The 24,162-nt window shown below is 53.6% G+C and overlaps 2 protein-coding genes across 9 annotated transcripts in view; both read right to left on the bottom strand.

Moving 5' to 3' along the window:
* The window catches only part of SLC29A1 (solute carrier family 29 member 1 (Augustine blood group)), a 78,096-nt gene extending 65,652 nt beyond the window's left edge, over positions 1-12,444 (bottom strand). Inside the window, exon 1 of one of the 4 annotated variants that reach the window (XM_075925044.2) lies at positions 12,320-12,444. The gene's annotated coding sequence lies outside the window, so the exon portion shown is untranslated. The other 3 variants (XM_075925046.2, XM_075925045.2, XM_075925043.2) reach the window with 3 other exon arrangements.
* Positions 12,445-15,769: 3,325 nt separating this feature from the next.
* Positions 15,770-24,162, bottom strand: part of LOC102448657 (uncharacterized) — a 52,613-nt gene continuing 44,220 nt past the window's right edge. For all 5 annotated transcript variants that reach the window (XM_089777398.1, XM_075925031.2, XM_075925032.2 and 2 more), the window contains 6 exons: positions 23,375-23,466; positions 21,792-21,877; positions 19,684-19,750; positions 19,096-19,268; positions 17,883-18,017; positions 15,770-17,552 (listed from right to left, as the gene is read on the bottom strand). In XM_089777398.1, coding sequence (XP_089633524.1) covers positions 17,335-17,552; positions 17,883-18,017; positions 19,096-19,268; positions 19,684-19,750; positions 21,792-21,877; positions 23,375-23,466 — 771 coding nt within the window. In that variant the 3' untranslated portion in view covers positions 15,770-17,334. The remainder of the gene's footprint in view (positions 17,553-17,882; positions 18,018-19,095; positions 19,269-19,683; positions 19,751-21,791; positions 21,878-23,374; positions 23,467-24,162) is intronic.

Genomic DNA, 24,162 nt, shown 5'->3' with positions numbered 1-24,162 from the left:
TGCCTTCTCCCCCTCACTGCGAATGCACACAGCTCTACCTGCCCCAGCAATAAAGGAAGCAGTACCCACCACCTGTAGGTGCTACAGCTATGGAGCTCCCTCTCCCCACAGACTCAGGATCCAGCTTCTTACTCTTCATTTTAAAATGATAAAATCTCTAGCCATCACATTCATGCACAAAATCTTCCAACCTAGCCTGCCTGAGTTTGCACACAGCCTGAAACAACAGCGCCCAAAATTAACTGATCTCCCTAATAGCTTTCTGCAGTAAATATTTATCTTCTGTCTAAAGCTGCCTAATACTTAATCCATGTTTCGGGAAGGCAGAGTTTATTTATCATGCTTCAGAAAATGTTTTCTCTTTAGATCTAAGCAGTTGCTAAGTTGTTATTAAACATTCCCCAAATGGCTTCCCAGCTTTAGTTACTTGCAATAACACACACACACAAGCCAGTATGCACAGTGCCATGACAAATGTATAACAAACAGGGAGACACGACTCTGAAACAGCCAATAGCAACAGATCACGTCTTACATAAAGGGAAAGCACCCAGCCCTCCCTATATAGGACCCTTAGCAATTTCCCCCTCTTCCAAAAGTACCCCTCCAAAGAAGACCCCCAGATGTGGACTATTTTGGACCCAGGGGGAAGAGGGCTCCAAAGCCAATAGGATGCTCTGCCCCTTCTGTTTCATACAACCTCTATTGTAGCAGTACAGCATGGGGAAGAGGCAGTCTCTCAGATAGGCAGATCCTCCAGAGCCATTGGGGCTATCATGATCTTGGACCATCTAGACTCCCACAACACACATCCTGGAGCACTGTCGACATGTGCGCCTGGCGAGACACACCATTGAGTGAGCAGCACCAGCTTCTGCCTGGATTGAAGGTGCAGACACACACACAGGGTGGTGCAGAAATCCAATCTTGATGGCAAAGGCATGAATCAAAGTAGCAAAGTCTCCATAGAGGAGAAAAGACTATATCCGCCTAGCTGGATGCATATGAGAAAAAGCCTCCCAGACTAATGCTGCAGCTGGTTAAACAGTAACTGGCAATCTACTCAGCTCCTGGATTGGGAGCACCAGTGCCACCTGGCAGGCAAACTTCCTCCTTCACATACAACCCTCATTCTATCTTTTGATTGCTATCCAAACTTGGAAAAAAAAAAAAAAAAAACCCTAAGAATCTCTGCACTGGGCTCAACTAGCTCGCTCTCAGCCCTGCTGCAGTCCAGCCAGGCTCTGGGAAAAGGACTTGCCTGCCATAGCTGAGTGGGACGAGATAGACATTGTTGCAATTATTGGACTTGAAAAATTACTTTATTTGTAAATTTCAATGTAAACAGTATGTAAAAGTTTATCAGCTGTTACAATAACCTATAACTGTATGCTGGCTTGGGAATGAACTACAGAAAATAGGTCAAGTTGTTTTTAATACTAAGTGTTATGAACAAATGCAAGAGAACCAGACAGAGAAACTAAATTAGTCTAAACAGAAAAAAGCCTACTAATATGATTTACGGTAAGGACTGTGCTAAAATTAAACTAAATATACCACAAAAAGACAGGAGTCCTGAAATCAACAGAGTAAAAATAATGTGGCGAATCTGAGGCCTAATTGGTGGACAAAATAATGAGGGAATAAACTATGCCACCCACTTTTTTTCATTTAGGAGTTTTAAAAAAAGATGCAAACATCTTGCCAAACATCCCAACACAATTTAGCGTGTTTTGTTTTACTTTACTTTTCCCAGCCCCTAAGACAGAAGAAGCAATTGGGCTGAAAGTTATGTTCTTGCACTTGTTTAAGGAACTTTGATTTGTATTGGTAAGTAAACATTACAACAGTGCAAAAGCTTATCAGCGCCTTTAACTCTTTTTTCTCTTAAAATCAATACACTGCAGAGCACAGATCCAGATTCAGGGCGGGCTGAAGCTTTAAGCAAATGACTTTTGTTTGCTCTAGTCACAAAGTTAGATCTGACCAGGGAGCTGCTCTGGAAACACTGCAGCCTGGCTTGGCCGAAGCATGTCAAGCCCTTCACGGAGATTGTGCCAGAGAAACAATCCTCCCCTCCTCCATGCCCCAGGAAAGTGTGTGCCATGTATGGGAGACTGCTCCCATCAGCGTGGGTGGTACTGGGCCACGGTGGGGTGCTCCCATAGGGCTTGCTGGGGGAGACAGTAAAGTCCTGGAGTGTTGTGTGCTGTGCACAGTTCACACCAAAGGCTGCAGCAGTAAGGAGACACAAAGTCTTAAGGCCCTGCTAGCAGCTCCATTTCTCCTGGGTTGGGAACAGCCTTATCTCAGTCCCTCAGATAAGGAACAGTTCTGAGCTAAAGGCTGCTGCTGAGCAGCCCAGCTCTTTATCACAAGTGGCTTTCTGGACTCTGCTGCCATGGAGCCAGCAAGATGCCTGTAGGGATGAGGCAAATTCTTTCTCTCTTACATCATTTCACTCATTCACGCTCTGGTTGCCAGCCCTTGGCTTGCTGACTTTAACACTGGAACGTCCATTCTGGGACAGACCAATGGTCCATGGAGGCCTTGTATCCTTCCTGTCTGTGACAGTGGCTGGTGCCAGATGCTGAAAAGGGAATGTACAGAACAGGGCAATTTTGACTGATCCATCCCCTGTTGTCCAGTCCCAGCAGTCAGAGGCTGAGAGACACCGGAGAATGGAGTTCTGTCTCTCTCTGATCATCCTGGCTAATAGCAGTTGATGGACCTAACCTCCACAGGCTTATCCAATTATTTTGAACCCAGCTATAGTTCTGGCATTCATAACGTCCCCTGGCAATGAGTCTCAGAGTCTGACTGTGTGTCATGTGAAGAAATGCTTCCTTGTGTTTGTTTTAAATCTGCTACCTATTCATGTCACCTCATGAAACTTTGCAGATCATGAGGTGGTCTCACGATTCAGGAAGGCCCAGTCTCCCAGCAGCTTCCCTCACTTCAGCCACCTAGCAAATGGTGACATCTTCGCCCGGTCAGAGAGAAGTGCCCCAGCTAGTGCCTCTGTGCTGCACTGTCCCTTTAAATCAGCCTGTCCCCTGCCTAGGATCCAGAGAAGGGTTGTGGCACATTGTTTGTAAGAGCGAAGGTATGTGTTTGTCCCCCATCCACAGAGGCCTGCAGCTCCAGTCCAGGAAATCCTGTGTATTTCACTGCTATCAAATTCACCATAGCTAGCTGACAGCAACAGGGCCAGGCACAGCCCAGTTGTGCCTAGTAGATGGGTGGGCACCTCTCATGAACTGCCACATGGCCTCTCTGAGCCCCGCTGGGCTCCCTTGGGAGCACCCACTTCCAAGCTAAAGCACCTGCTGGGTGACAACACATTACAAGTGAACGGGGTGGGGAAATCAGGTTTTCTCCCCAGTGGATCCCAGATGGCAGAGCTATCCAACTTGGTTCATTCCAGCCATTGCCAAGCAAGGAGGGAGAATTTATGGGCCTATATCTGAACACTTACATTGGCACTGAAATAAGAGGAAGAAAAGACCTGTTGGTCTCCTGGGATCCCCTGAGTGTCTGGGTCAGGCCTTATGCATGACAGCTTTAATATATCATCCTTTGGATTAGGGCCTAGGGGTTTTCAAACTCTGGGTCGTGGCTTGTAAGGGCAAACCACTAGCTGGCTGCGAGATGCTCTGTTTACCTGTACCTCCCCAGGTACGGGCAATCACTGCTCCCGTTGGCCTCAGATTGCCATTCCTAGCCAAGGGACGCTGCAGGAGCGGTGTCCCAGAGTTTGAAAACCCCTGGTATAAGACGCTGGTTTGGCATGCTGCTGCCCCCCCCAGAGGCCGGACTGAGGGATTATAACAAACTGCTACTTAGTGCCAACTAATGGAGTTACTCCCTTAGGTCTTGTACTTTTGGAGCTCCAGATACTGGTTTCAATTCCCCATTTCAGCTGTGGAGCCACGAATCTATACACTCTTGTCCCTATGGCAAAGCCAGTGAAGACAGGCAATTATAAAGTTGCAATTTACTACCTGGGCTGGTTTGCCTGAGAACTGAAACAAAGCAGGCAGATGCCCTGCAAGAAGAATGGCAGGTAGGTGAGAACTTTTAATGCACAGTAGGGAGCTACCTAGAAAACCACTGCCCTCTGCTGGTAGGAAGCTGAATTACTGAGTGAGGTGCCATAAGCCCCTGTATGGATATGGCAACTTTCCTCGGGCTGGGCCTGTGCTGGTGGCGGCGCATCAGGATCTTAATGTGATCCCCACTGGTGCAGCGAAGTTCTAGAATGCCACAATGGGCAGGGCAGATCTGAGACAACTGTGAAATCCCAGTTGCTTATGGATTTGCTCCCACATCAGATCTTTCCCGGCTTGTTTGTCAATTCCACTCTGATCCACTCAGACAGCAGGAGGGAGCAGTCCCCCTGCTAACATTTGGCTCAGTACACACATTTGGCTCAGCCAAAGCCTCCCTCGGGAGGTGGGACATCCAGTGATACAGGGCTCCCGTATATAGCTCACCTTCAGCCACAGCAGCAGAGAGGGAAAACTTGGGGCCCCTCCTTCCCACAGCATGTAGAGAGCAGGTGTCCTGCCTTTTCCCTGCCAGGGATCAGGGTGGCACATGAGGTGCACAGGAAATGGATTAGGTGGTTTACAGACTTAAATTCCTCTGTAGCTTGATATAGGAAGGTAGGAGGACAAGTTAAACAGGGGGTGAGTGAGGACAGTGCTAACCACCCATGAGATCAGGGGGTGGGAGACAGGGCGAGTGGAGCAGCAAAGCAAACTGGACACCATCTCTGCAGCGCAAAATTGCACACAGCAAGTGAAGCACTCCAGAGGTCTTGTTCACTTTGCTTTGCTGGATGGGGAAAGAGACACTAGTGGGCAATTTGGGGGTTCTGCTGTAGCCAATGAGGTTTCAAAATAGCACATCCAGCTTTCTCTGCCAGAGTGAAGAGCAGCAGCCATTAGCTGTACAGCTTGGAGTCATATACTCACATTCCATCTAAATTGCATTACAATAGTGTCACACCAGGCTGTTCAGAAGGAGATCCTGTCCTAGTGGCACCCAGTATCACCAGATAAAGAAACAGATCTCAAGAAGGGTAAAGAAAACTTAGTTTAACAGCATTTTGTCTGGCAAGAAACTGTTGCCAGACAAAATCAATAGTTGAGGCTGTGGAATCGTTATTCTATGATTATGGTCCTCAATTTCCTACTGTTTTTCAGTATGATCTCTGTCTGGTTTTTAATTAATTCTATCTGCTATATAATTAATTTTGCTAGGTGTAAATCAGTTAAGGTGGCGGGGTATGATTGGTTAGATAATTTTGTTTCAGAATGTTACAACTGGTTAATAAAATTACAGTAAAATAATTGGTTACGGTAGAGCTAAGCAGGACTCAAGTTTCACTACATAAACCGGGATCCAAGAAAGAAACCAAAGGGAAAGAAGAAAGGAAGAAAAAAACAGAAAGAAGAAGAAAGAAAGACCTGGAAGAAGAACTCACCTCCAAGACCCAGTGTAAGACCAAAGCTGCCAGGACTACTCTGCACAGCCAAGACATGCAGCAACCAGAGACTGACCTTGCGTGGCCAACAGTGGAAGTTTACCTGCATTTATCAGGATTGGTGAGCATGACACTGTATGCTTAACATGTGTATTCTGCTTGCTTGGTAATTGTCAACAGAGAGTAAGAATATTACTGTTAGGCTCTTTCAGTGGTAAAAAATCCTGCAAACCCACATGAAGGTACGCCCTGAGGCCTAGGAATTGGATAAGAGTGGGTGTTTAAATTAACAGGGTTGCACCTTGAGCCCTAGAAATTGAGTAAAAGTGTGTATCCCTAGTGTGTGGGAATGACAAGAGAAATCTGTGTGAGTAACACATTTGGTGGAGAATGTGGGCAGCCTAAGGTCGTTTGGACCAAATTGATCTAGCTAATTGTTTCTCAACCAGTGGTACGAATACCCTTAAGGGTACTCGACAGAAGTCTGGGGGGGGGGGGTACATCAACACTACTGACATTTGGAAAAAATGAATGTTTGTTTTAAGTTTTACAGAGCTTTATTATTTTTTTTACTTTTTACACCCATAAATTTAATTGCCTGTCTGGCTACAATTAAGTTGTTTAAACAAATGTGTTGCAATGGTAGAAAAAATTTTTGTGTGTCTGAAAACTGTAGATACTGGAGGTACTTATAATTTTTTTTTAAAAAAAAGGGGTACTTTATAAAAAAAAGGTTGAGAAACACTAATCCAGCTTAGCACAGTAATAGCAGAATACTAGTGGCATTGTGTAAAAAGGGTCACCACCTACTTGGCAGAATGTTCACCCTGAAGCAACAGAAGGGAAAGGAAATCAAGCAAAGTGACCAGGAGGGGCGGGTATTAGCTGAGGAGCTCTCCCTCCTTGCTAAATGGGTAGCGGAACAAGGTCCATGCCCATGGGGCAAGATTCTTTCCAGGGGAGGGATGCCCTGGATTCTGCTTGTAAAGGGTTTGAAGGGGTTTGAAGTATTCTGTAAGTGCATGAAACCAAACCCAAAGAAAAAGGCTGTGAAAGCAGCAGCAGCCCAAGCATTGTGGAAAATGGTCACCAATCTCTCCAGCCTGGTCACACTCTGGGAAAGGCAACTAGCGGTATGTCTACACTACCCCGCTAGTTCGAACTAGTGGAGTAATGTAGGCATACCGCACTTGCAAATGAAGCCCGGGATTTGAATTTCCCGGGCTTCATTTGCATAAACCGAGCGCCGCCATTTTTAAATCCCGGCTAGTTCGAACCCCGTGCCACGCGGCTACACGTGGCACGAGCTAGGTAGTTCAAACTAGGCTTCCTAGTTCAAACTACCGTTACTCCTCATTCCACGAGGAGTAACGGTAGTTCGGACTAAGAAGCCTAGTTCGAACTACCTAGTTCGTGCCGCGTGTAGCCGCGCGGCACGGGGTTCGAACTAGCCGGGATTTAAAAATGGCGGCGCCCGGCTTATGCAAATGAAGCCCGGGAAATTCAAATCCCGGGCTTCATTTGCAAGTGTGATATGCCTACATTACCCCGCTAGTTCGAACTAGCGGGGTAGTGTAGACATACCCAGGAGGATTACCAATTCAATTTGGCTATAATTAAGGGCAATTTGGCTCAGTATACGGCATCTGAGTGTGCCAGTGCAGCTTCAACCTTACAGAAGTAAAAAAACAGTAAAAACAGGAGAGTGTGAGCAGCTGAAGCTAAGAGTGGAAAAGCTGAATAGGGAGCTATCTACATTGCAAATGAAGCTGGGGGATGCACAGGCAGCTGTTAGTTGTGTTACAGGAAAATAAGGATTGGGCCCAGACAAGCAGTGACCATACAGCCTGCAGGCAGCGAAGAGAGAAGTTGGAAAGTATGTTGGGAGCCCAGAGGGGCAAAGTAGCAGCAGCAGCAAGAGGAGGTGTGTGGGGGCACTGGGACACAGACACCTGGGAGGACACCAGGAATAGGAATAGGTGGATGGATCCTGAACAGAGAGATCCTGGATGCCCAGACCCCCAGATGCTCTTCCTGAGGGGCCCTATGCCCCTGCAAAAAGGGAATTGCAGGATTTGAAATTAAAAGCACAACAACTCAATCCTGTGGCTCCAGTTATCACAAGGGTGGTAACAAGCACAGAACCTGACCCAAATAATACACAACGACAAAGGCAAACCAGGCACACCACTACTGAGATTTCTGATTTTACTCCAGATCATATAAAGGCATCTGCTTAATTACTGGGACCCCTAGAGAAGGACACGTGTCTGGATTGGATGGTGAAGGTGTTGTCCCAGATTGGGTGGAGCCCAGCAGATTATGAGGTTCTGGCCCAGGCCTGTACTAGTGCTTCTGATTGGGCACTAGTACAATCTTCTAGTGATACACAGTGCTGAGGGGCAGTGAGGTGGAAACGGTGTTGCTGTCACTGGATGGGACTGGGTGAAGGAAGTAATGAAGGTAGTGATGTCAGCCAGACAACTCGGGAAATTGTTCCATGTAACAGAACAGGGCCCTGGTGACTCCCCAGAATTGTGTGTGATTATGCCCATGGTTTGAGGAACTGCCTCTGATTTTCACTACATTGGCTTATAAGACTGCATTGCTAGATAGTTTGAATTAAAAAATGAAAGTGATTTTAGGCCCACAGATCCAGATAGGGGATACCTGGAGTTAAAGCAGGATATTTTTTGAGCAGGAATAGTTTTTCGAGACACATGGGGACAAACAGGAAAAGGAAATAAGGATAGGAGAATGGAGCCTGTACTGGCAGTAATGTTTGCCAACAATGGGCCCCCAAATCTCCAAGGAGAATGGGGGGAAAAAGGGGCCTGGTGCACAGTGGCATGGTAGAGGAAGAGGATGGGGAGGTGCAATGAGCAAAGGAGGAGGAAGAGGAAGAAATGGATATCAGATGCAGAATAGAGGTACTTTGGCTGAAGGTGGAAGAGATACATTGAGAGCAGAGATACGGAGGAAACTCATGATGGACAGGAAACCAAAAGAGAGATGGGATGGGAAGCCCACAAGTGAGTTACTGAAGAGGGCTACCCCGCTAGGGTACAGCTACACTGCCGCTTTTTTTAAAAAGCTATGCAAAATGCAGCATGCATTTTGCATAGCTTTTTTCAATCCTTTCATCGGAAAAGGCTTTTCCAACATTTGGCCCATCTAGATTTGGCCAAATGTTGGAAAAAACCCTCTTTTGGAAGCCCCCTTATTCCTCGTAGAACGAGGAATACAGGGGCTTCTGAAAGTGTGCGTTTGCTCTTCTGGAAAAAAAAAAGGAAGAGCAAACCCTGGATGCGGAAGTCTAGCTGTACCCTTAGAAAGGCAAGAAGAATTGACTGATGGCGCTGCTGTAAATCCCAGAACAGACCCTCCTGAACCTTCAGCACCACCCCAATAGGTGTGCCTGTCTCCCTGGACTTCTCCTATTGGCTCAACATCAGTGTGACAAATGGGGGCATCGATTGTAGGGACACAGCAGCCCAGCTCATATTACATTTAAACTGCAGAGCCTCAGCGGGGATAGTTCTTGGGGGCAGCTTGAGCCAGGGCTGTTCAGTCCTGGATCACGCCGGATCTAGGGACCACTGCACCTCTGCCCTCCCACCTCATGGAGACAGTGCTGGGAAGAGGGGGCGGGGGGAACTGGCTTTTAAGCTGGAATATGCTTATGGAGTAGTCGACTAGCCAACTCTCCCTTACATCCCTAGTTCTACTGCCAGGTCTAGAAGGAAATGATGTCTTAAGAGCTGCAGTGGTTAGAACACATGATGGAGTCAGGCAGGACTTCTGGGTTCTATTCCCAGGCTGTGTCACCTCCTGTGAGCCATACAATTCTATCCTGAAATGTGCATCAGCCTCTCTCCACTGCACTCATGCAACCAGCATCCCTGCAGTGGGCTAGACAGCCACAGGGAAAGAGGACTGGGGCTCCAGCGTCCATCCTGGGAACTCACTGCAGGGGCTGACTCACTCCTTCCGCTCTTGTTCTCAGCTGATTGTAACTCAGAGGCTGTCCCCAGAGCAGCATCACTTGAGCAGCTGACATAGCAGCCCACTGAGCAAGAGAATGTCCCTCTGAGTTGCCTGTCTGGGAAACCAGGGGGAGTTGAAAGTATCACACAAGGATACACGTAGCTGAGTATCAGACCCTTCCTGTTGCTTGGGAGAGGCAGCTTCCAACGGGGCTCATAGCATCCCCTTGTGCCCAAAGCAGGAGTTGGCATCCTCACTGGGGCAGCCAGCTTTTCTGGTCCCAGAATGGCCCCTCAGCAGGATTAGGATAGGGATGTGCAAAAGGACAAGAAATGTGCACACTGGCAGGGGGGTGGGCCTGCACTGGAATTGAGCCAGCAGAAGGGGGTTACTTGCTGCTTGCTACCAAACAATGTTCCTAGGGTCCTGGTCCCACCCTCACAATCCATCACAGCTGGGAAGCAGCACAGGGTCCCTCCAATAACACATGCTCACTGTGGCCCTGGAAGATGAATTGCTCCTCAATGTATTGTAGAGGATGGTGCCCTGGCATTAATATCAGCCCTATAGGAAGTCCTGGATCTGCACTTTGTCTGTAGCAGCAGTCACATGGATGAGGCCTGGAGCCATCCACTTATGAGCAGTGTTTGGCTACTGACCTGCTTGCTTTGATCACTCTGTTCCCTCCCTGCAGTTTGTTACACACACTTGTTGCATCTTATCTCTAAAAACACCATAAGCCAGCAATGGGCAACCTAGGCTAGTGAATGGGCCGCATGAGAGGCCCTCCTTCACCTCACTGAACCATAAGATTATCGTCACCAAGACAGTCTTCTAGGATAGGATTGTTTGGCTAACTGTGCTTGCCTGCCTACCTAGAATTTGCAGGATGCACCAATTGACATATAGCAGCTCTCTGATTGGATGCAGAGGCACCATATGGCTCTTACAGTCAGTGTTGTGCAAACAGGCCACACCTCACTTTATGTGCCCTTGCTTTATGTGTGTCACTTTAGTAATAATGGGAGGAAAAAAATACACAGACTGAAACCAGCAGAATCTGGTAACCCTGCTCACAGACAATGGGAAACAAAATGTCTCATGGGCCACACACAGAACCTCAATGGGCTGCATGTGGCCTGGGGTGGGGGCACAATTTGGCCACTACTACTGTAAGCTCTATGTGGCAAGAATCAGGTCTCTTAAGTAGCTGTGCAGCACAATGGACCCCATACTACAAAGGGATGTGGCAATAATCATGCATTGCCTCCTACAGTGCCTTCTGGATGAGGGTTCAGCAAGTTTTGCAAACAAAGAATTCACCTTTAGCTCCAACTTGCTGGAGGGCCCCAGGTATACCCACAGTCACACAGCAAGTCTGGGACAGAGCCCAGGAGTCCTGGTTCCCAGTCCCTGCTCTAACCACGCCGACAAAACATGTGCTTGTACTCCTGAAGACACACTCTTTCCTGCTGGACAAGAGCCCAGCTCACCCTCCCAGTCTTCTCCCTGTTCTCAGGATGCATCTCCTACCTGGCTTTGCTGCCTCTCCTTCCCTGGATACTTAACCCCTGGCACTGCCCCATCCCTACATGCAACCCATCACAGACTGTGGACATGCTACTCCCTCTGGGAGGCAGCACTGGGCAGTAGGATGGGAGGGAGAGCCTAGGGACTGTAAAGGACCTGGACACAGCACTGCAGTGACACCTCTGCACGAGTGCCAGCAAGCTGCGTGCCTGCCCTTCAATAGGACTGCAGTCTAAAGCTGTGACCTTGAGAGCCCACAGCATGGTGTGCACAGGTGGCATTTGCACCCTTTTCAGGTCCCTGACACACACACTGGCACCCAGCAGAGAGCCAGACTTGGCTACTCACAGCTGAGCTTACAGGCTCAGGATTTGCTGCTGAAGCCTGACCTTGCCATGGAGCTGAGAGCGACAGAGAGTCCCGTGGTGCTGGGCAGCCCGAGTAGCAGTGAGGGCATTGATGTCCATGCTGAATCTGAGCAGGGACATCAAAGGGAAAGCAGGCCATCAGACAGGTCTGGGGGGAGGCCACCCCATGCATAGCTGGGATCATGAGCCACGGTGGGAGGGGGGGGAGAAGGGGCCGGGCCATAAGGAATGAGACTCCAGATGCAGGAGTAAGGTTTGGAGGGCAACAGTGGCGGGGATGATGCAGTCCGAAGGCTGGTCCCCAAACACCATTTCCTCCAGCGGTAGTGGTCCGGTCGGGAGGCAGTTACAGCGGCAGGGCGGTGCTGAGAGCGGTCCCTCAGATGTCTCGCATCAGGCTCTTTCTAGCGCAGCTGTGGCCAGCCCGGGGCTTGCAGCGCTCTCAACGCGCCAGTTACACGAGTGTGAGCCCCGTGCGGAGCAAAGCGGGGCAGGGCGTGACTGGGACAAAAGTGGAAGGGCAGCACAGGAATCGGGGCCCCGGAGCCCAAGGGCCGCAGTGACGGATCAGGCAGGTGGCCGGGGTAGGCAGCCTCCTAGGAGAGCCGCCTGGCCGGCGGGGCAACGGGGCAGCACGGGCTCAGGGTGCGGCCGTCGGGCGGGAACAGAGTCGCTGCAGCGCTCGGGACAACTTTCCACACGTGGGCTGGGCAGCCCCGAACCCGGCCGCGGCGCGTGTGCTCCCGCCTCAGGCCCGCCCTGGCGCCGGGGCTCGGCGAGCTCAGCCCCCGCGCATCCCCGCTCCCGCTCTGCCCGGGCTCCGGCGCGGGGCTCCCCTTTGGCTGCAACCTGTAGCGCCCCGCCCCCTCCCCTTCCCCACCCGGCGCGTGGGGCTCAGCCCGCCAGCGCTGCGGCACCCCGGGGCATAGCGGCGCGTGCTTACATGTCTCCCGGCCGGGCCGCTGCTCCCCCGCCACTGGCAGCTTGGCGCCCTAGCGCTCCGGTCCCTCACCCCTGGCGCCGAAAGCGCTCCCCGGTCCTAGTGCCCATCGCTTCGAAACGCTGAGTGCTGGGCCCCCAGCCGTGCCCCGTCGTCGTCACCCCGCTTGCAGCCCCGGCTCCCCACACAGCTCTGCCAGTGCCCCTCCTCCTGCCCTGCAGCCCCCCGCTATCCCAGCCCTGGGCTCCCCACACAGCTCTGCTAGTGCCCCTCCCCCTGCCCTGCAGCCCCCCGCTATCCCAGCCCTGGGCTCCCCACACACAGCTCTGCCACTGCCCCTCCCCCTGCCCTGCAGCCCCCCGCTATCCCAGCCCTGTGCTCCCCACACACAGCTCTGCCACTGCCCCTCCCCCTGCCCTGCAGCCCCCCGCTATCCCAGCCCTGGGCTCCCCACACACAGCTCTGCCACTGCCCCTCCCCCTGCTCTGCAGCCCCCCGCTATCCCAGCCCTGGGCTCCCCACACGCAGCTCTGCCAGTGCCCCTCCCCCTGCCCTGCAGCCCCCCGCTATCCCAGCCCTGGGCTCCCCACACGCAGCTCTGCCAGTGCCCCTCCCCCTGCCCTGCAGCCCCCCGCTATCCCAGCCCTGGGCTCCCCACACACAGCTCTGCCACTGCCCCTCCCCCTGCTCTGCAGCCCCCCGCTATCCCAGCCCTGGGCTCCCCACACGCAGCCCTGCCAGTGCCCCTCCCTCTGCCCTGCAGCAGAACAACGTGGCTCTGACACTGGTTGCCTTAGAGGCAGTGTTCCCTCTATTTTTTCCCACCACTGAGTGGAATGAATTTTCTTACATGCACCAGTGTGGAGGTGATGTGTAACACAGAGGTGATGTGCCACCCATCACCTTCAGATACATGCACATAACAAAAGTCATGTGGTGGGAGTAGGGCCAAGGGGGTCCTGAGTGTGGGAGGGGGCTCTGGGCTGGAAAGTCAGGGTACACTAGTGTGAGGGCTCTTGTTGGGGGTGAGGACTCCTGGGTAGATGGACCAGAGCCGTGGTCCCCAACCATTTGGAGCTGCTGGGGGCGAGGGGGCGGGGCCGTTTGCCTGCCGGGTGCCAGGGGGCTGAGACACTCGCACGCCCATGGGCTGGGCTGCGCATACGCCACACCCCCATCAGCCATGTGCCTGGGGCCAGCAACCCCATGCGCCGCGTGGCCATGGGCAGGGCCACCCATTCGCCGCAAGCCTGGGGCCAGCGCCCTCCAGAGCCACACGCCCAGAACCGGCACCCCCCATAGCTGCATGCCCAGGGTTGGGGAGGCCAATTTGCCGCACGCCTGAGGCTGGCGCCCCCCCGTAGCCATGTGCCTGGGGCAGGGCGGCCAATTTGCCACATGCTTGGGGCCAGGGTGGCCAATTCGCCGCGCGCCCAGGATCGGCGCTCCCCATGCGCCGTGCACCCAGGGCACAGGCGGCCAATTCGCTGCATGCCTGGGGCCGGCGCTCCCCATGCACCATGCACCCGGGGCTGGTGCTGTGCATGCGCAGTGCGCCTGGGGCCGGCACCATGCATGCGCCACACGCCCGGGGCGGGGCCAGTCCCGAGCACTTGGTGGGCACACACAAATGCCCCCGTGGATGCCATGGGGCCCACGGGCACCCTGTTGGGGACCACTGGGCCAGAGGATTGGGATGGAAGGGCTCTGTCTGGGTGTGCAGATTCAGGGGGGCAGCCAAGGATGAGGGTCTTGGAGTGTAGGGGGGGCAGGTTTGGGGCTGGGGTTAGGTGAGCAGGAGGGGATACAAGCTCTGGAGTTACGAGCTTTGGGTTTGGGCCAGGGATGAGGGTTTTGGGGTGCAGGAAGCTTCTCAGGGCTGAGGGGCCTCAAGATGGGGCAGGGAATTGGGACTTAAGGCTTACCTGGGCAGCTCCCTAAGGGGGTCAGGAGGGAGGGACTCCTCCAGGCAGGCTGCAATGTATAGAGGGTTTGCAGAGAGATCTCTCTCCCTGCTGCAGCCCTCAGCCCCTGCACAGGGCTTAATGGGAAGCTGCATGGATGTGCAGCTTTTTTTTGGGGGGGGGGGGGGAGTATTTAGCTTAGAGGGTTAGAGGCCTGAGATCTGTCTTCTTCCACTTCATCTGGCCCTTTCCCCACTTTGGGTTTCTACCTGTAACATACAGAATCCAACTGTGACTCTTCAGCAAGTGTCTACCCCTGGTTCTCCCCCTCTGCAGCCCCTCATCCCAGAGAAGAGGGCCAAAGAATCCCACACACTAGCCCTCCCTAGCCAGGAGGGGATCCCCCCAGCCACTCAGATCTTTTCCACATTTGTCACCATTTCCTTGGTTTCCAAGGCCAGGGTGCCCAGGGCTGAACTTGAGCTCAGATCCTTCTCCAGACAGTGCTGTGGACTTCAGTCCTATAGGATCCCCCTCCTGGGAGGAACCTACTGATGAGCTGCTTCTGAGAGCCTCCTGGGGTGGGACAGGCCATGGCTCCCTAACCAGATCGGGGGGGGAAGGGGCGCAGCAGTTTACCGTGAGAAGCAGGGGTCACCTTGGGACTAAGAGGATGAAAACAGCAACTCATGCAGCTGGTTCTGCTTTTGTCTTCTCCCCAGAAGCCCTTTCATTTTCACATGTGGTGGAGGTCATCCCAGTGTTAGCCTTTCTACAGACACTGGGATGGGATGCCTCAGAGTTTTGCTCAGCTCAGAGCCCTAGTTCAGTGTGGGGAGGGGAAAAACCCAGAGGGGACAGGCCAGGCTAGCCCTGTGGGGCTCAGAGTTGGGTCCCTGAGCTGGCATCTCAGTTGTCAGCGTTACCCCTCACCAGAACACCCACGTTACCATTATGAGAGCTCAACCCATGTTCCCAGAGCTGGGCTCCCAGGACCCCTCGTCCCCCTGCACTCCAGCATGTAACCCCACAGGACTCCCATCATCACCCCCATTCCTCACCTCACAGCTTTGTGCATCAGTCCCACATCCTCTCTCTCCCCTGAAACCTCAGGACCCCGCTGCCTCGGGTTTACATTGCCATCTCACCTTCTCTGCCGTTCTTGACTGGACTGTCCCACTGTGTGTCTAGCACCCACAGGAACGAAGCACTCCTAATCCCAAAGCTGACCCAAGCCCTTGCACAAACTGCACTGCAGGGGCACATGTAGGAGCCAGGCCCCACCGGCTGAGAACATCCCACACTGGCTCAGCTGGTGGATGTGACCTGCATCAGCAGTTTGCAAGAGGAAGTAGCTTCACCCACAGAAACTGCAGGGAAGACTTCTCAGTAGAATGTGACCTGATTGGGAGTCCAGGGCTAAGTGCCAGAACTGATGAGGAAGGAGGCTGGGGAGCTCCATGGGGTGCAAACAGGCAGGGCCTTGGCTTTAGGGTGCTTACCAAAGAGGCCCTTCAAGCAGCAGTACCAGACAGGAGCATGGACTTCAGTGGGCATAGGCAGAGCTGGAGGTGCTCCTTACTGAGCTACCTACCCTGCTGCTGCAGCACTGCACCCCTTCCAACATGCTAGGGCACTGGCATCAGTACTGGCTGGGACTGCAGAGAAGTGGGTAAAGGGAAGGATGGGAGCTCCCAAGCCAGCAGGAGCAGCCTCTTACCCTGGACACTGCCCTCTAAACTTGGCATACCTGCCTGGGCCTTCTCCTTGATCCTGGAGCATTTCTGCCTTTCCAACCCATCCTAGTGCTCCAATTCAGCAGGGAAGAGAGGCATGTGCCTGGGGGTGGGGAGGTGTACAATCCCACTGGTGTGATATGGCTCCCCTTTCTCTAGGGCTGAGCACACAGCTCCCTACTCCATCCAGTGCTGGATACCCTGCCACTCCAAGCGGCAGCCCAAGAAGTCCAATGACTGCCTTTGTGCCCATCCCTTAAGCCCTTATGGTTGGTTAAAAGACACTAGAGGCTAGTGCAGCCCAGCAGAGTTGCTGCAAAGCATCTGGAGTCTTGGCGGACAGAGTAATACACACCCCTTCACCAACCATGTGACCTGGGGCATAGCCCTGTGAAAATCCCACCGGAGAAGTGGGTGATGAGCAGGCGCGTTACCTCTGGACAGAGTTCCCCAGGGAGGGATGTCTGGGCCTGGCCTGACCCATTAATCATTCCCCAGGCAGCTCTCCTTGGGCAGCAGGGGGCAGGGGCAAGGAGAGGAAAGTTCACCAACTCAGCACTTTGGTGCTGTGGAATCACCTCCAGGCTGTATTCCCTGAGATAGAGTGAGGTTCTCTGCAGATCCTGCCGTAGGTTCTGGCAGGGGTCAGCTGGGCAGGTTGGTGCTGAGCTATGATGGACAAGGAATGCTCCAGGCCAAGGAATGCTCCTGGTGAGAAGGGCCGGCTCTCCTGCAACTCGGTGTTGCAAGGTGCCTCTCTCCAACAATCTTCCCTGGGCAGTCCCAGGGAGCCCCCTTCTTCTCTGAACCCAGCCCTGCTCCCTAGCAAGCCCTGGTCCTCAGAGCACTCTGGGGGATCTGCGGAAGACCCTGTGGCATGGGACGCAGGAGAACTGCAGCCCAAGGGAGCCTCCACCTAACACTGACCCTTCTCACAAGGAGAGGAAGGAACAGCAAGATAGTTTGGTTTGTTTGGTTTTAATAACACTAATAATCTCCTTTCCTTGCTCTGAGCAGCATGTGCCTTGGGGTGTCTGGGGAACCAGCTGCCTGACACTCCCCCCACAGGGCTCCATCAGCTCCACTGGCACAGAGACCGGACCCTGCAAACTCAGAGAGAAGGCTCTGGTCGATACAGCAATGTGTCTGCCAGTGCAGCCACCATGGAGCCAGGCTGACCCTGGGCTAGTCCTATCCAGCAGTGCAGTCTCTCTCTCTCCCCCCCCCCCCAGTACTCCCATCAGCCTTGGGGAGGAAGCAGGCCCTGCAGGCAGCTGCTGGGTGAAGAGGTCCTGCTAGAATACCACAAGTGGTAGCTAGCAGGCCTGAATGGAGGAAGCACTGCCAGTTTCAAGCCCCCATGCAATCCATCCTGGGCTCATTCTTTCTTCCCAAAGAACTTTTTAAAGATGGATTTGTTCTTGTGGTGGGAGGGGGCGCCTTCCCTTGGGCTCCCTGGCCTGGCCACGAAGGAGTGGCAGCGAGCCCTGGGCATGACCACAGCCTGCTCCCCAATGTACAGCGTGATGGAGTAGCTGCTCCCAGCCTCCAAGGGCTCCTTGGGCAACGACACTGGAGTGATCTTCTGGTACGTGGCTGAAAGAGACGAAGCGTTGGGTAGGTTGCAGCTTCCCCTAAAAACATCATCCCCATTGAACTATCAAGGGGTCTGGAACTTGGAGCCTTTGCCCACCTGGCCCCAGGTCGGGGGGACTGTCTGGCTCACAGTCCCTCAATTCCTTCTCAGGAGGTACGAGCGCATTCCCTAGCAGGGCTCCAGCTCCAGTATGGCCTCCCAGGAGGGGGACTGTCTGGATAAGGGGCTTTGGGGAATGAGATATAGGGTAGGAGCCAGGAATAGAGGCTTGCCCGGGGGCTCCCAGTCCCTTGCTCCTGCCGCTAACCCAGTCTCCCTGTGCTGCATACCTGAGGTGAATGAGTGGGACCTCCTCTTGTGTGTCACCAGCGCATCCTCGACCTCTTGGGGCCTTGGGGACCCAGCACGCAACCACTGGCACTGCTTGTGCCCTGTTGTGTGGCTGTCGGGTCTGGGATTATCTCCTAATACAGCAAGGAGAAATGCAAGGGTAAGAGCTTATATATGTCAGACAGACAGACAGACAAAAGCTAAGGGTCCCTCCTTCCTCAGCACAGGTTGCCCTAGCACAAGCTCAGCCCATTACAGGGGTGCTGTCGTTACACTGGTGCGACACATGACGATGCAAGATCACAACAGGATGCCACTGTGCCAGCCCCAAAGCACCCCCGGACACTTGTACAACTCAGGGTGGTGATGGGAATGGAAGATGGGACCTTTCTCCTCTGGAGATCAGTCCCAAACCAGCCCTGGTCAGGAGTGCCCCAGCCCTATTTCCTGTTAGATAGCACAAGGGAAGCTGATGGCTCTTAGTCCAGGCACTGATGGCACAAGCCTCCTCATCACAAAATCCCCAGCTCAACAGACAGGGTGAGGCCTGGCATTTGGCCAAGAGACTCAAGTTAAAACCAGGGGCTGCAGAAGGGAGCGTAAGCGACTCTCCCCTCCTGAGTAGCAGTGACCCAGCACAATACTAGGAGGTGCTGTGCTGCAGGGCACAGGAGCGATATCTCAACAGAAGGTCAGTAGATACTGGAAGTCAATACTGAGCCTAATGCGCCAAGGGGTGCTGTGCTGCAGGCTGGTGGGGTGTGTAGCTCAGCAGGGGGCACACTCTCCTGTGATCTCAGTGCCCCAGCACAGGGCAAGTGGGGTCATGTGCACAGAAGTGGGTGGGGGGGCAGTTAACTCAGCTGTCTTGCTCAAACTCCATGGTGTCTCTCCAGCTGGAGAGAGGCTCCTGAGGACATTAGCGTCTCCCGCTCAGCTTGGCTTCCTCCCACCACACAATGGCTGGTGTCGCTCACACGGGCTTCGTACCAGCCCGGCCTGAGAACGTGCAGGAAAGCCCTGCTGGTGGAAGGACTCAGGACATGATGCTAGAACCTCTGGCTCAGGCAGGGCTTATTATGGAGCCACCTACCCAGGAGTGATGGAGTAATGTGAGGAGCACTGCTTTGCCACAGGGAGCAAGGGAGATTGAGCCAGGCGTCTGAGAAGGCCCCGACAGGCTGGGAAGTCCCGCCCCCCCTCCCCTCCCACCTGCTTGGGAGGCTGCAGAATCCAGTGAGTCCTCCTGAGTCCCATAACACGGCTGCAACCTGGCCCTAAATTTGGGCAGCAACGTGATCTCTTGGTTCTTGGCTGTAACAGGCTGATGATGTTCAAGCAGGTGGGAACTGCTGGAGCTTCCAGGCCCACAGATCTTGCTGGGTCTGGGAATGAAAGGGAGCGGTAGAGAGACAGATTTAGTGAGCTGGTCTCACCTGCAATCGGACACACACAGAGTTCAAGCCAGCTTGGACAGGACCCCTACTTGGGTGCTCTGAGTGGGGGAGGCATATAATGTAGGCCACAGCCTGGCTCACCTGAAGCTTCTTCATGGCCCAAGAAGCTTAATGGTGCTGGGAGGGGACACTAATCTGGGAAGAGCTGTGCACTCCAGCGAGACTAGGGCAATAGCCAAAGGAATGTGGGGAGAGGTCAGAGACATAGGCAGGTAATAGAGGGAAACTTGGCCTGAGCACTGCAGCTAATTCACTGGATCAGCAGAGGCCCACATGGGTGGTTCTGACTGCTAAGCATTAACCACCAGCTGTTACTGACGGGATGGGGCTTTCCAGCACTCACCCTGGAGCAGAACTGGCCCCTTCGGCAGGCTGGGTGACTGCCTGGAAATAATCCACTTCAGGGAAACCTGTGGGCAAAGCAAATACCTATTGATAATGTGGGGAAGAGCCAGCACTAAGCATCCTGAAATCCACAGATGGTAGGGCCCATCTCGTGCCATGGTGGGCTGAACCACCTGGGGCTAAGGTGCTGACAATACTGGGTGCTCGGCACTGGTCCGGGTTTGCCTTTCTGTGCTCAGTGTTGGGTCAACAGCAGAGGTTCTTGTCTGGGGAATAGGTTATGGAGGCTGCCTTGGGCATGTGGGATGGGCTGGGGCAGTGTCTGTCCGTGAGCTGTGACTTTATGTTGAAATGTTTCCAGTTAATATGAATTCATTAAAGATAAGGATGCAAAAAATATAGGTCATTTAGAGAAAATATATTTTGTAGAGAACCACTAGGAGACACTTAGAATGATGAAGCTAACCCTTATTCAAAAGCAAAACGCTTTACTAAGCAAAGGGGGAGGTGATAACCATTTACACAGCACCACAATTCTACTTACACGCAAAAATGAAATGGTGTATCAGTAAGAGATTAGATCATTAGTACAGTGAAGTCCCTTTGGACGTTAATTAGAGCTCCTCTCAAAGGAATAAAATGATTCCTTTTGTAATCCATTATCATACTGCATAACTTCACAGTGCCTCTTCCCTGAACTATATTTCCTCCACCTCCTTATTGGCTCTTTACATTACACATTATATAAATTAACATCTGAACCCAGGCCCTTCTCATACTATCAATAAAGACAGAATTGGAATAAAACATTCACAATCCTCAAAAATGCTCATTACAAGCCCTGCTTATAGCAGTTCTAACCAAACCAAAACGGCATCATGTCCTTGCTAACTGCAATATTCCCATCCTACTGTCTCCAGCTTCTCTCACAGACATCAGCAGCCGCCAGTCCCCAGACTCATCCACATTTAGTCTAACTTTCAGTCAAAGTCTGCTTAACATACCCTGCAGAGCCCAAGCATATAGTCTCACTGAGGGATAGTAATGGGTGTGGGGTGGTCTACACACAGCAATTCACGCACAATACTAGAGATGTCAGTGTGTAACTGAATAGTAATGTAAGTGCATGAAAACTTAGTGGTTACATGACTATTCAATATTCCCCAGAGGTGTAGCCGGCAGCCAGTACACTATTGGCCCCACGTCTGGGGAACCCCCTGCCATTCCGTGCTGCTGCTTCTATATTAGATTATCAGCTTGTGGTGAGAGTGAGGCAATGAAATCAGAGAACAAAACTTCCTGCACAGTTAAACTGATGCTATCCTGCTATCCCAGCCCTGGGCTCCCCACACAAAGCTCTGCCAGTGCCCCTCCCCCTGCCCTGCAGCCCCCCGCTATCCCAGCCCTGAGCTCCCCACACACAGCTCTGCCAGTGCCCCTCCCCTGCCCTGCAGCCCCCAGCTATCCCAGCCCTGGGCTCCCCACACACAGCTCTGCCAGTGCTCCTCCCCCTGCCCTGCAGCCCCCTGCTATCCCAGCCCTGGGCTCCCCACACACAGCTCTGCCAGTACCCCTCCCCCTGCCCTGCAGCCCCCTGCTATCCCAGCCCTGGGCTCCCCACACACAGCTCTGCCAGTGCCCCTCCCCCTGCCCTGCAGCCCCCTGCTATCCCAGCCCTGGGCTCCCCACACACAGCTCTGCCAGTGCCCCTCCCCCTGCCCTGCAGCCGCCTGCTATCCCAGCCCTGGGCTCCCCACACACAGCTCTGCCAGTGCCCCTCCCCCTGCCCTGCAGCCCCCTGCTATCCCAGCCCTGGGCTCCCCACACACAGCTCTGCCAGTGCCCCTCCCCCTGCCCTGCAGTCCCCTGCTATCCCAGCCCTGGGCTCCCCACACACAGCTCTGCCAGTGCCCCTCCCCTGCCCTGCAGCCCCCTGCTATCCCAGCCCTGGGCTCCCCACACACAGCTGTGCCAGTGCCCCTCCCCCTGCCCTGCAGCCCCCTGCTATCCCAGCCCTGGGCTCCCCACACACAGCTCTGCCCATGCCCTTCACTGCTCCATCACTGCACTTCCTCTGGCTCTGTCAGTGGCTGGAGGGTGCCTCACCTGAGTTCTGCTGCAGTTTGGAGACCCACTGGCTCATGAGCAGCTGGGATGGAGCTCTCAGGAGGTACTCAGAGCCATCCCGCAGCCTGGGCGGAAAAGAGCGTGTCAGTAAAATGATAACAGGATAACATTATGCTGGAACCCCATATTCACACCCTCTGGGCTCCAGGCCACAGGGCAAGGAAACCTGGCCCCTAGCCAATGCTGAGGCTGGCATTTCATTGGAGTTGCCAGCTTACCATTATCTGTCTATTCAAGTGGCCAATTAAGGCAGTGGTTCTCAAACTTTTTGGCCCATGGCCTACCTGGCTCAATATAAATCTTTCTGCGGACCATCAGTCGCTAATGGAAACTCGCCATTAATTATATAATTATGCCCAAGCCATTTTGCTAGGGAGAACAGTTTAATTTAACCCGTAAGAAAGGAAATATGAATTTAAATTATTAAACAGGTCAAGTGCTTTAACTTTTTCAGGTTAGTTTATCAATCTTTATTTTAAATAATGTAAAATATTAATTTATGTCCAACACAAAAGGTTTCAAAGTTTTCTTTACTTATGGCAGCAGTGGGGAGCCTTCTTTGGGTCGGGGGCTACTGACCCACAGAAAAATCAGTTAGGGATCACATAAGTGAGAAGCAAAAAACCCACTCCCAAACCCCCAGGCCTCACTGACGTGGCCCCCAACTAAGACATCTCACTCCTCTTGTGCTCCAGCCCCATTAGGGGAGGGGCAGAGGCAGGGAGGACCGAGGTTCAGGGCTTCCTATAGGCCATGTTTACTCTGCTGAAGTTCCAGGGTTGGCGGATTTAGTGGACCCTCCTAGGCTCTGGGGTGGAGACAAAAATGAGGGGTTCAGTGTGTGGGGTAGGGATGGAGGTGCAAGATCTGGATGGGAAGTGGCGTGCAGGAGGCAGTGAGGGTGCAAGGTCTGGGTGGGAGATAGGGTGCAGGACCAAGGTGGAAATAGGATGTCTGACCAGGGGGAAGGGAGCAAGAGCAAGGGAAGATGCACAATGAGGCTGGGAGTGCAGGATCTTAGTGGGAGCACATGAGAGGGCTGGGGGTGCAGGATCTGGGCATGAGGGAGTGGGGGGCACCTACTTGTTTTTGCGCTGTGAACTGCTCCCAGGCAGTGGGAAGCAGTGGGGAAAACCTGCAGGCAGCGTGTCCGTGCACTGCTCTTCCCCCAGCTGGGGATGGGGGGATGGCAGCGTGTGGAGATGCTTCGAGCTCCGCTTCTTTGCAAACTAGGGGTCCAGCAGGGAGGCTGGTTTTTTTTCTACCCCCACCCGCAGTGGAAGCCGCACTGGCACTCCAACCTCACAGGGGGTTGAGAGGCTGGAGCACCAGCCCCGGCTCCCTACTGCAGTGAGGAGGGAGGAGGAGGGGGCGGAGCTTGAGCTGCAGACCACCTGGAAGGTAGCTGTGGACCCCTGGTGGTCTGCGGACTGCAGTTTGAGAACCACTGAATTGAGGGCCTGCAGCACAGCACTATGAGCTGGCCAGCAGGGGGCACTGGACTCATGGGCCCACCCACTCTCCCTGAGGTGCTGTGGAATTGCCTGGCCGGGGTTACTCACTGTAGCCTGAAGCAGTTGGTCTTTTTGGTGTACTCTGTTTCCCGGGCACACTGTGCTCCCAAGAGGTTCAGGGGCAAGGCCACCACAGAGCTCTGCAGCACAAGGGAGAGCAAAGACGACCGTGAGGCCTAGCAGGATTCCCTCGTACCTGTGACTCAACTAGCGCGTGTCCACCCTGCTCTGGGGTCGCTGCTGCGCCAGAAGGGGGCAATAGCTCAGGAAAGACAAGGCGGCTGAGCAGCAATGCCGTGCTAAGCTCTAGAGGCTGGAAGTATCCAGGGCGGGTGGCAACGCGACACCAACACTGCAGGACGGTGACACCGTGAGGGGCAGAGACCGGGGTTGTGAGGGCAGCTGGCAGCACCATGCAGGTGTGAAAGGCGAGTGAATTCCTGTGGGTGCCACTCAGTGGCTGTCTGGGATACTCACCTAAGGGGAGCATTTTGAGTCTGTAGCCCCTCCCGCTGGATGCAGTGCCACTATCAACAAGAGTCTGGGAAACCAAGGCCACCTCCCAGGCTCACAGCAATGCAGCCCTTAGGAGGAGCACCCCATGCTCCAGCCCCCAATGGCCTGCCAGAGGCCAGTTGCAGCAGAGGACCCTGCAGGATCCTGGGGTAGCGGCCGGGGACTCCTGCATTGGTGGGAGACTTGTCCTGCCCCTTCAAATGCAATAGGCCAGGCACCGAGAGGCAGGCTGGAGAGCAAGAGACCCTGGTTCTCCTTTCAGCTCCTGCCATCTTCCTAGAGATCCTTGCTTCCCTGTTGGAGCGCCCCGCCCCCCCGCC

Source organism: Pelodiscus sinensis, chromosome 3 (assembly GCF_052426305.1).
Source record: "Pelodiscus sinensis isolate ZL-2025 chromosome 3, ASM5242630v1, whole genome shotgun sequence".
NCBI classification, from domain to species: Eukaryota; Metazoa; Chordata; order Testudines; family Trionychidae; genus Pelodiscus; species Pelodiscus sinensis.
The sequence above is the reverse complement of the archived record's forward strand: the minus strand, read 5'-3'. Positions and strand labels throughout refer to the sequence as shown.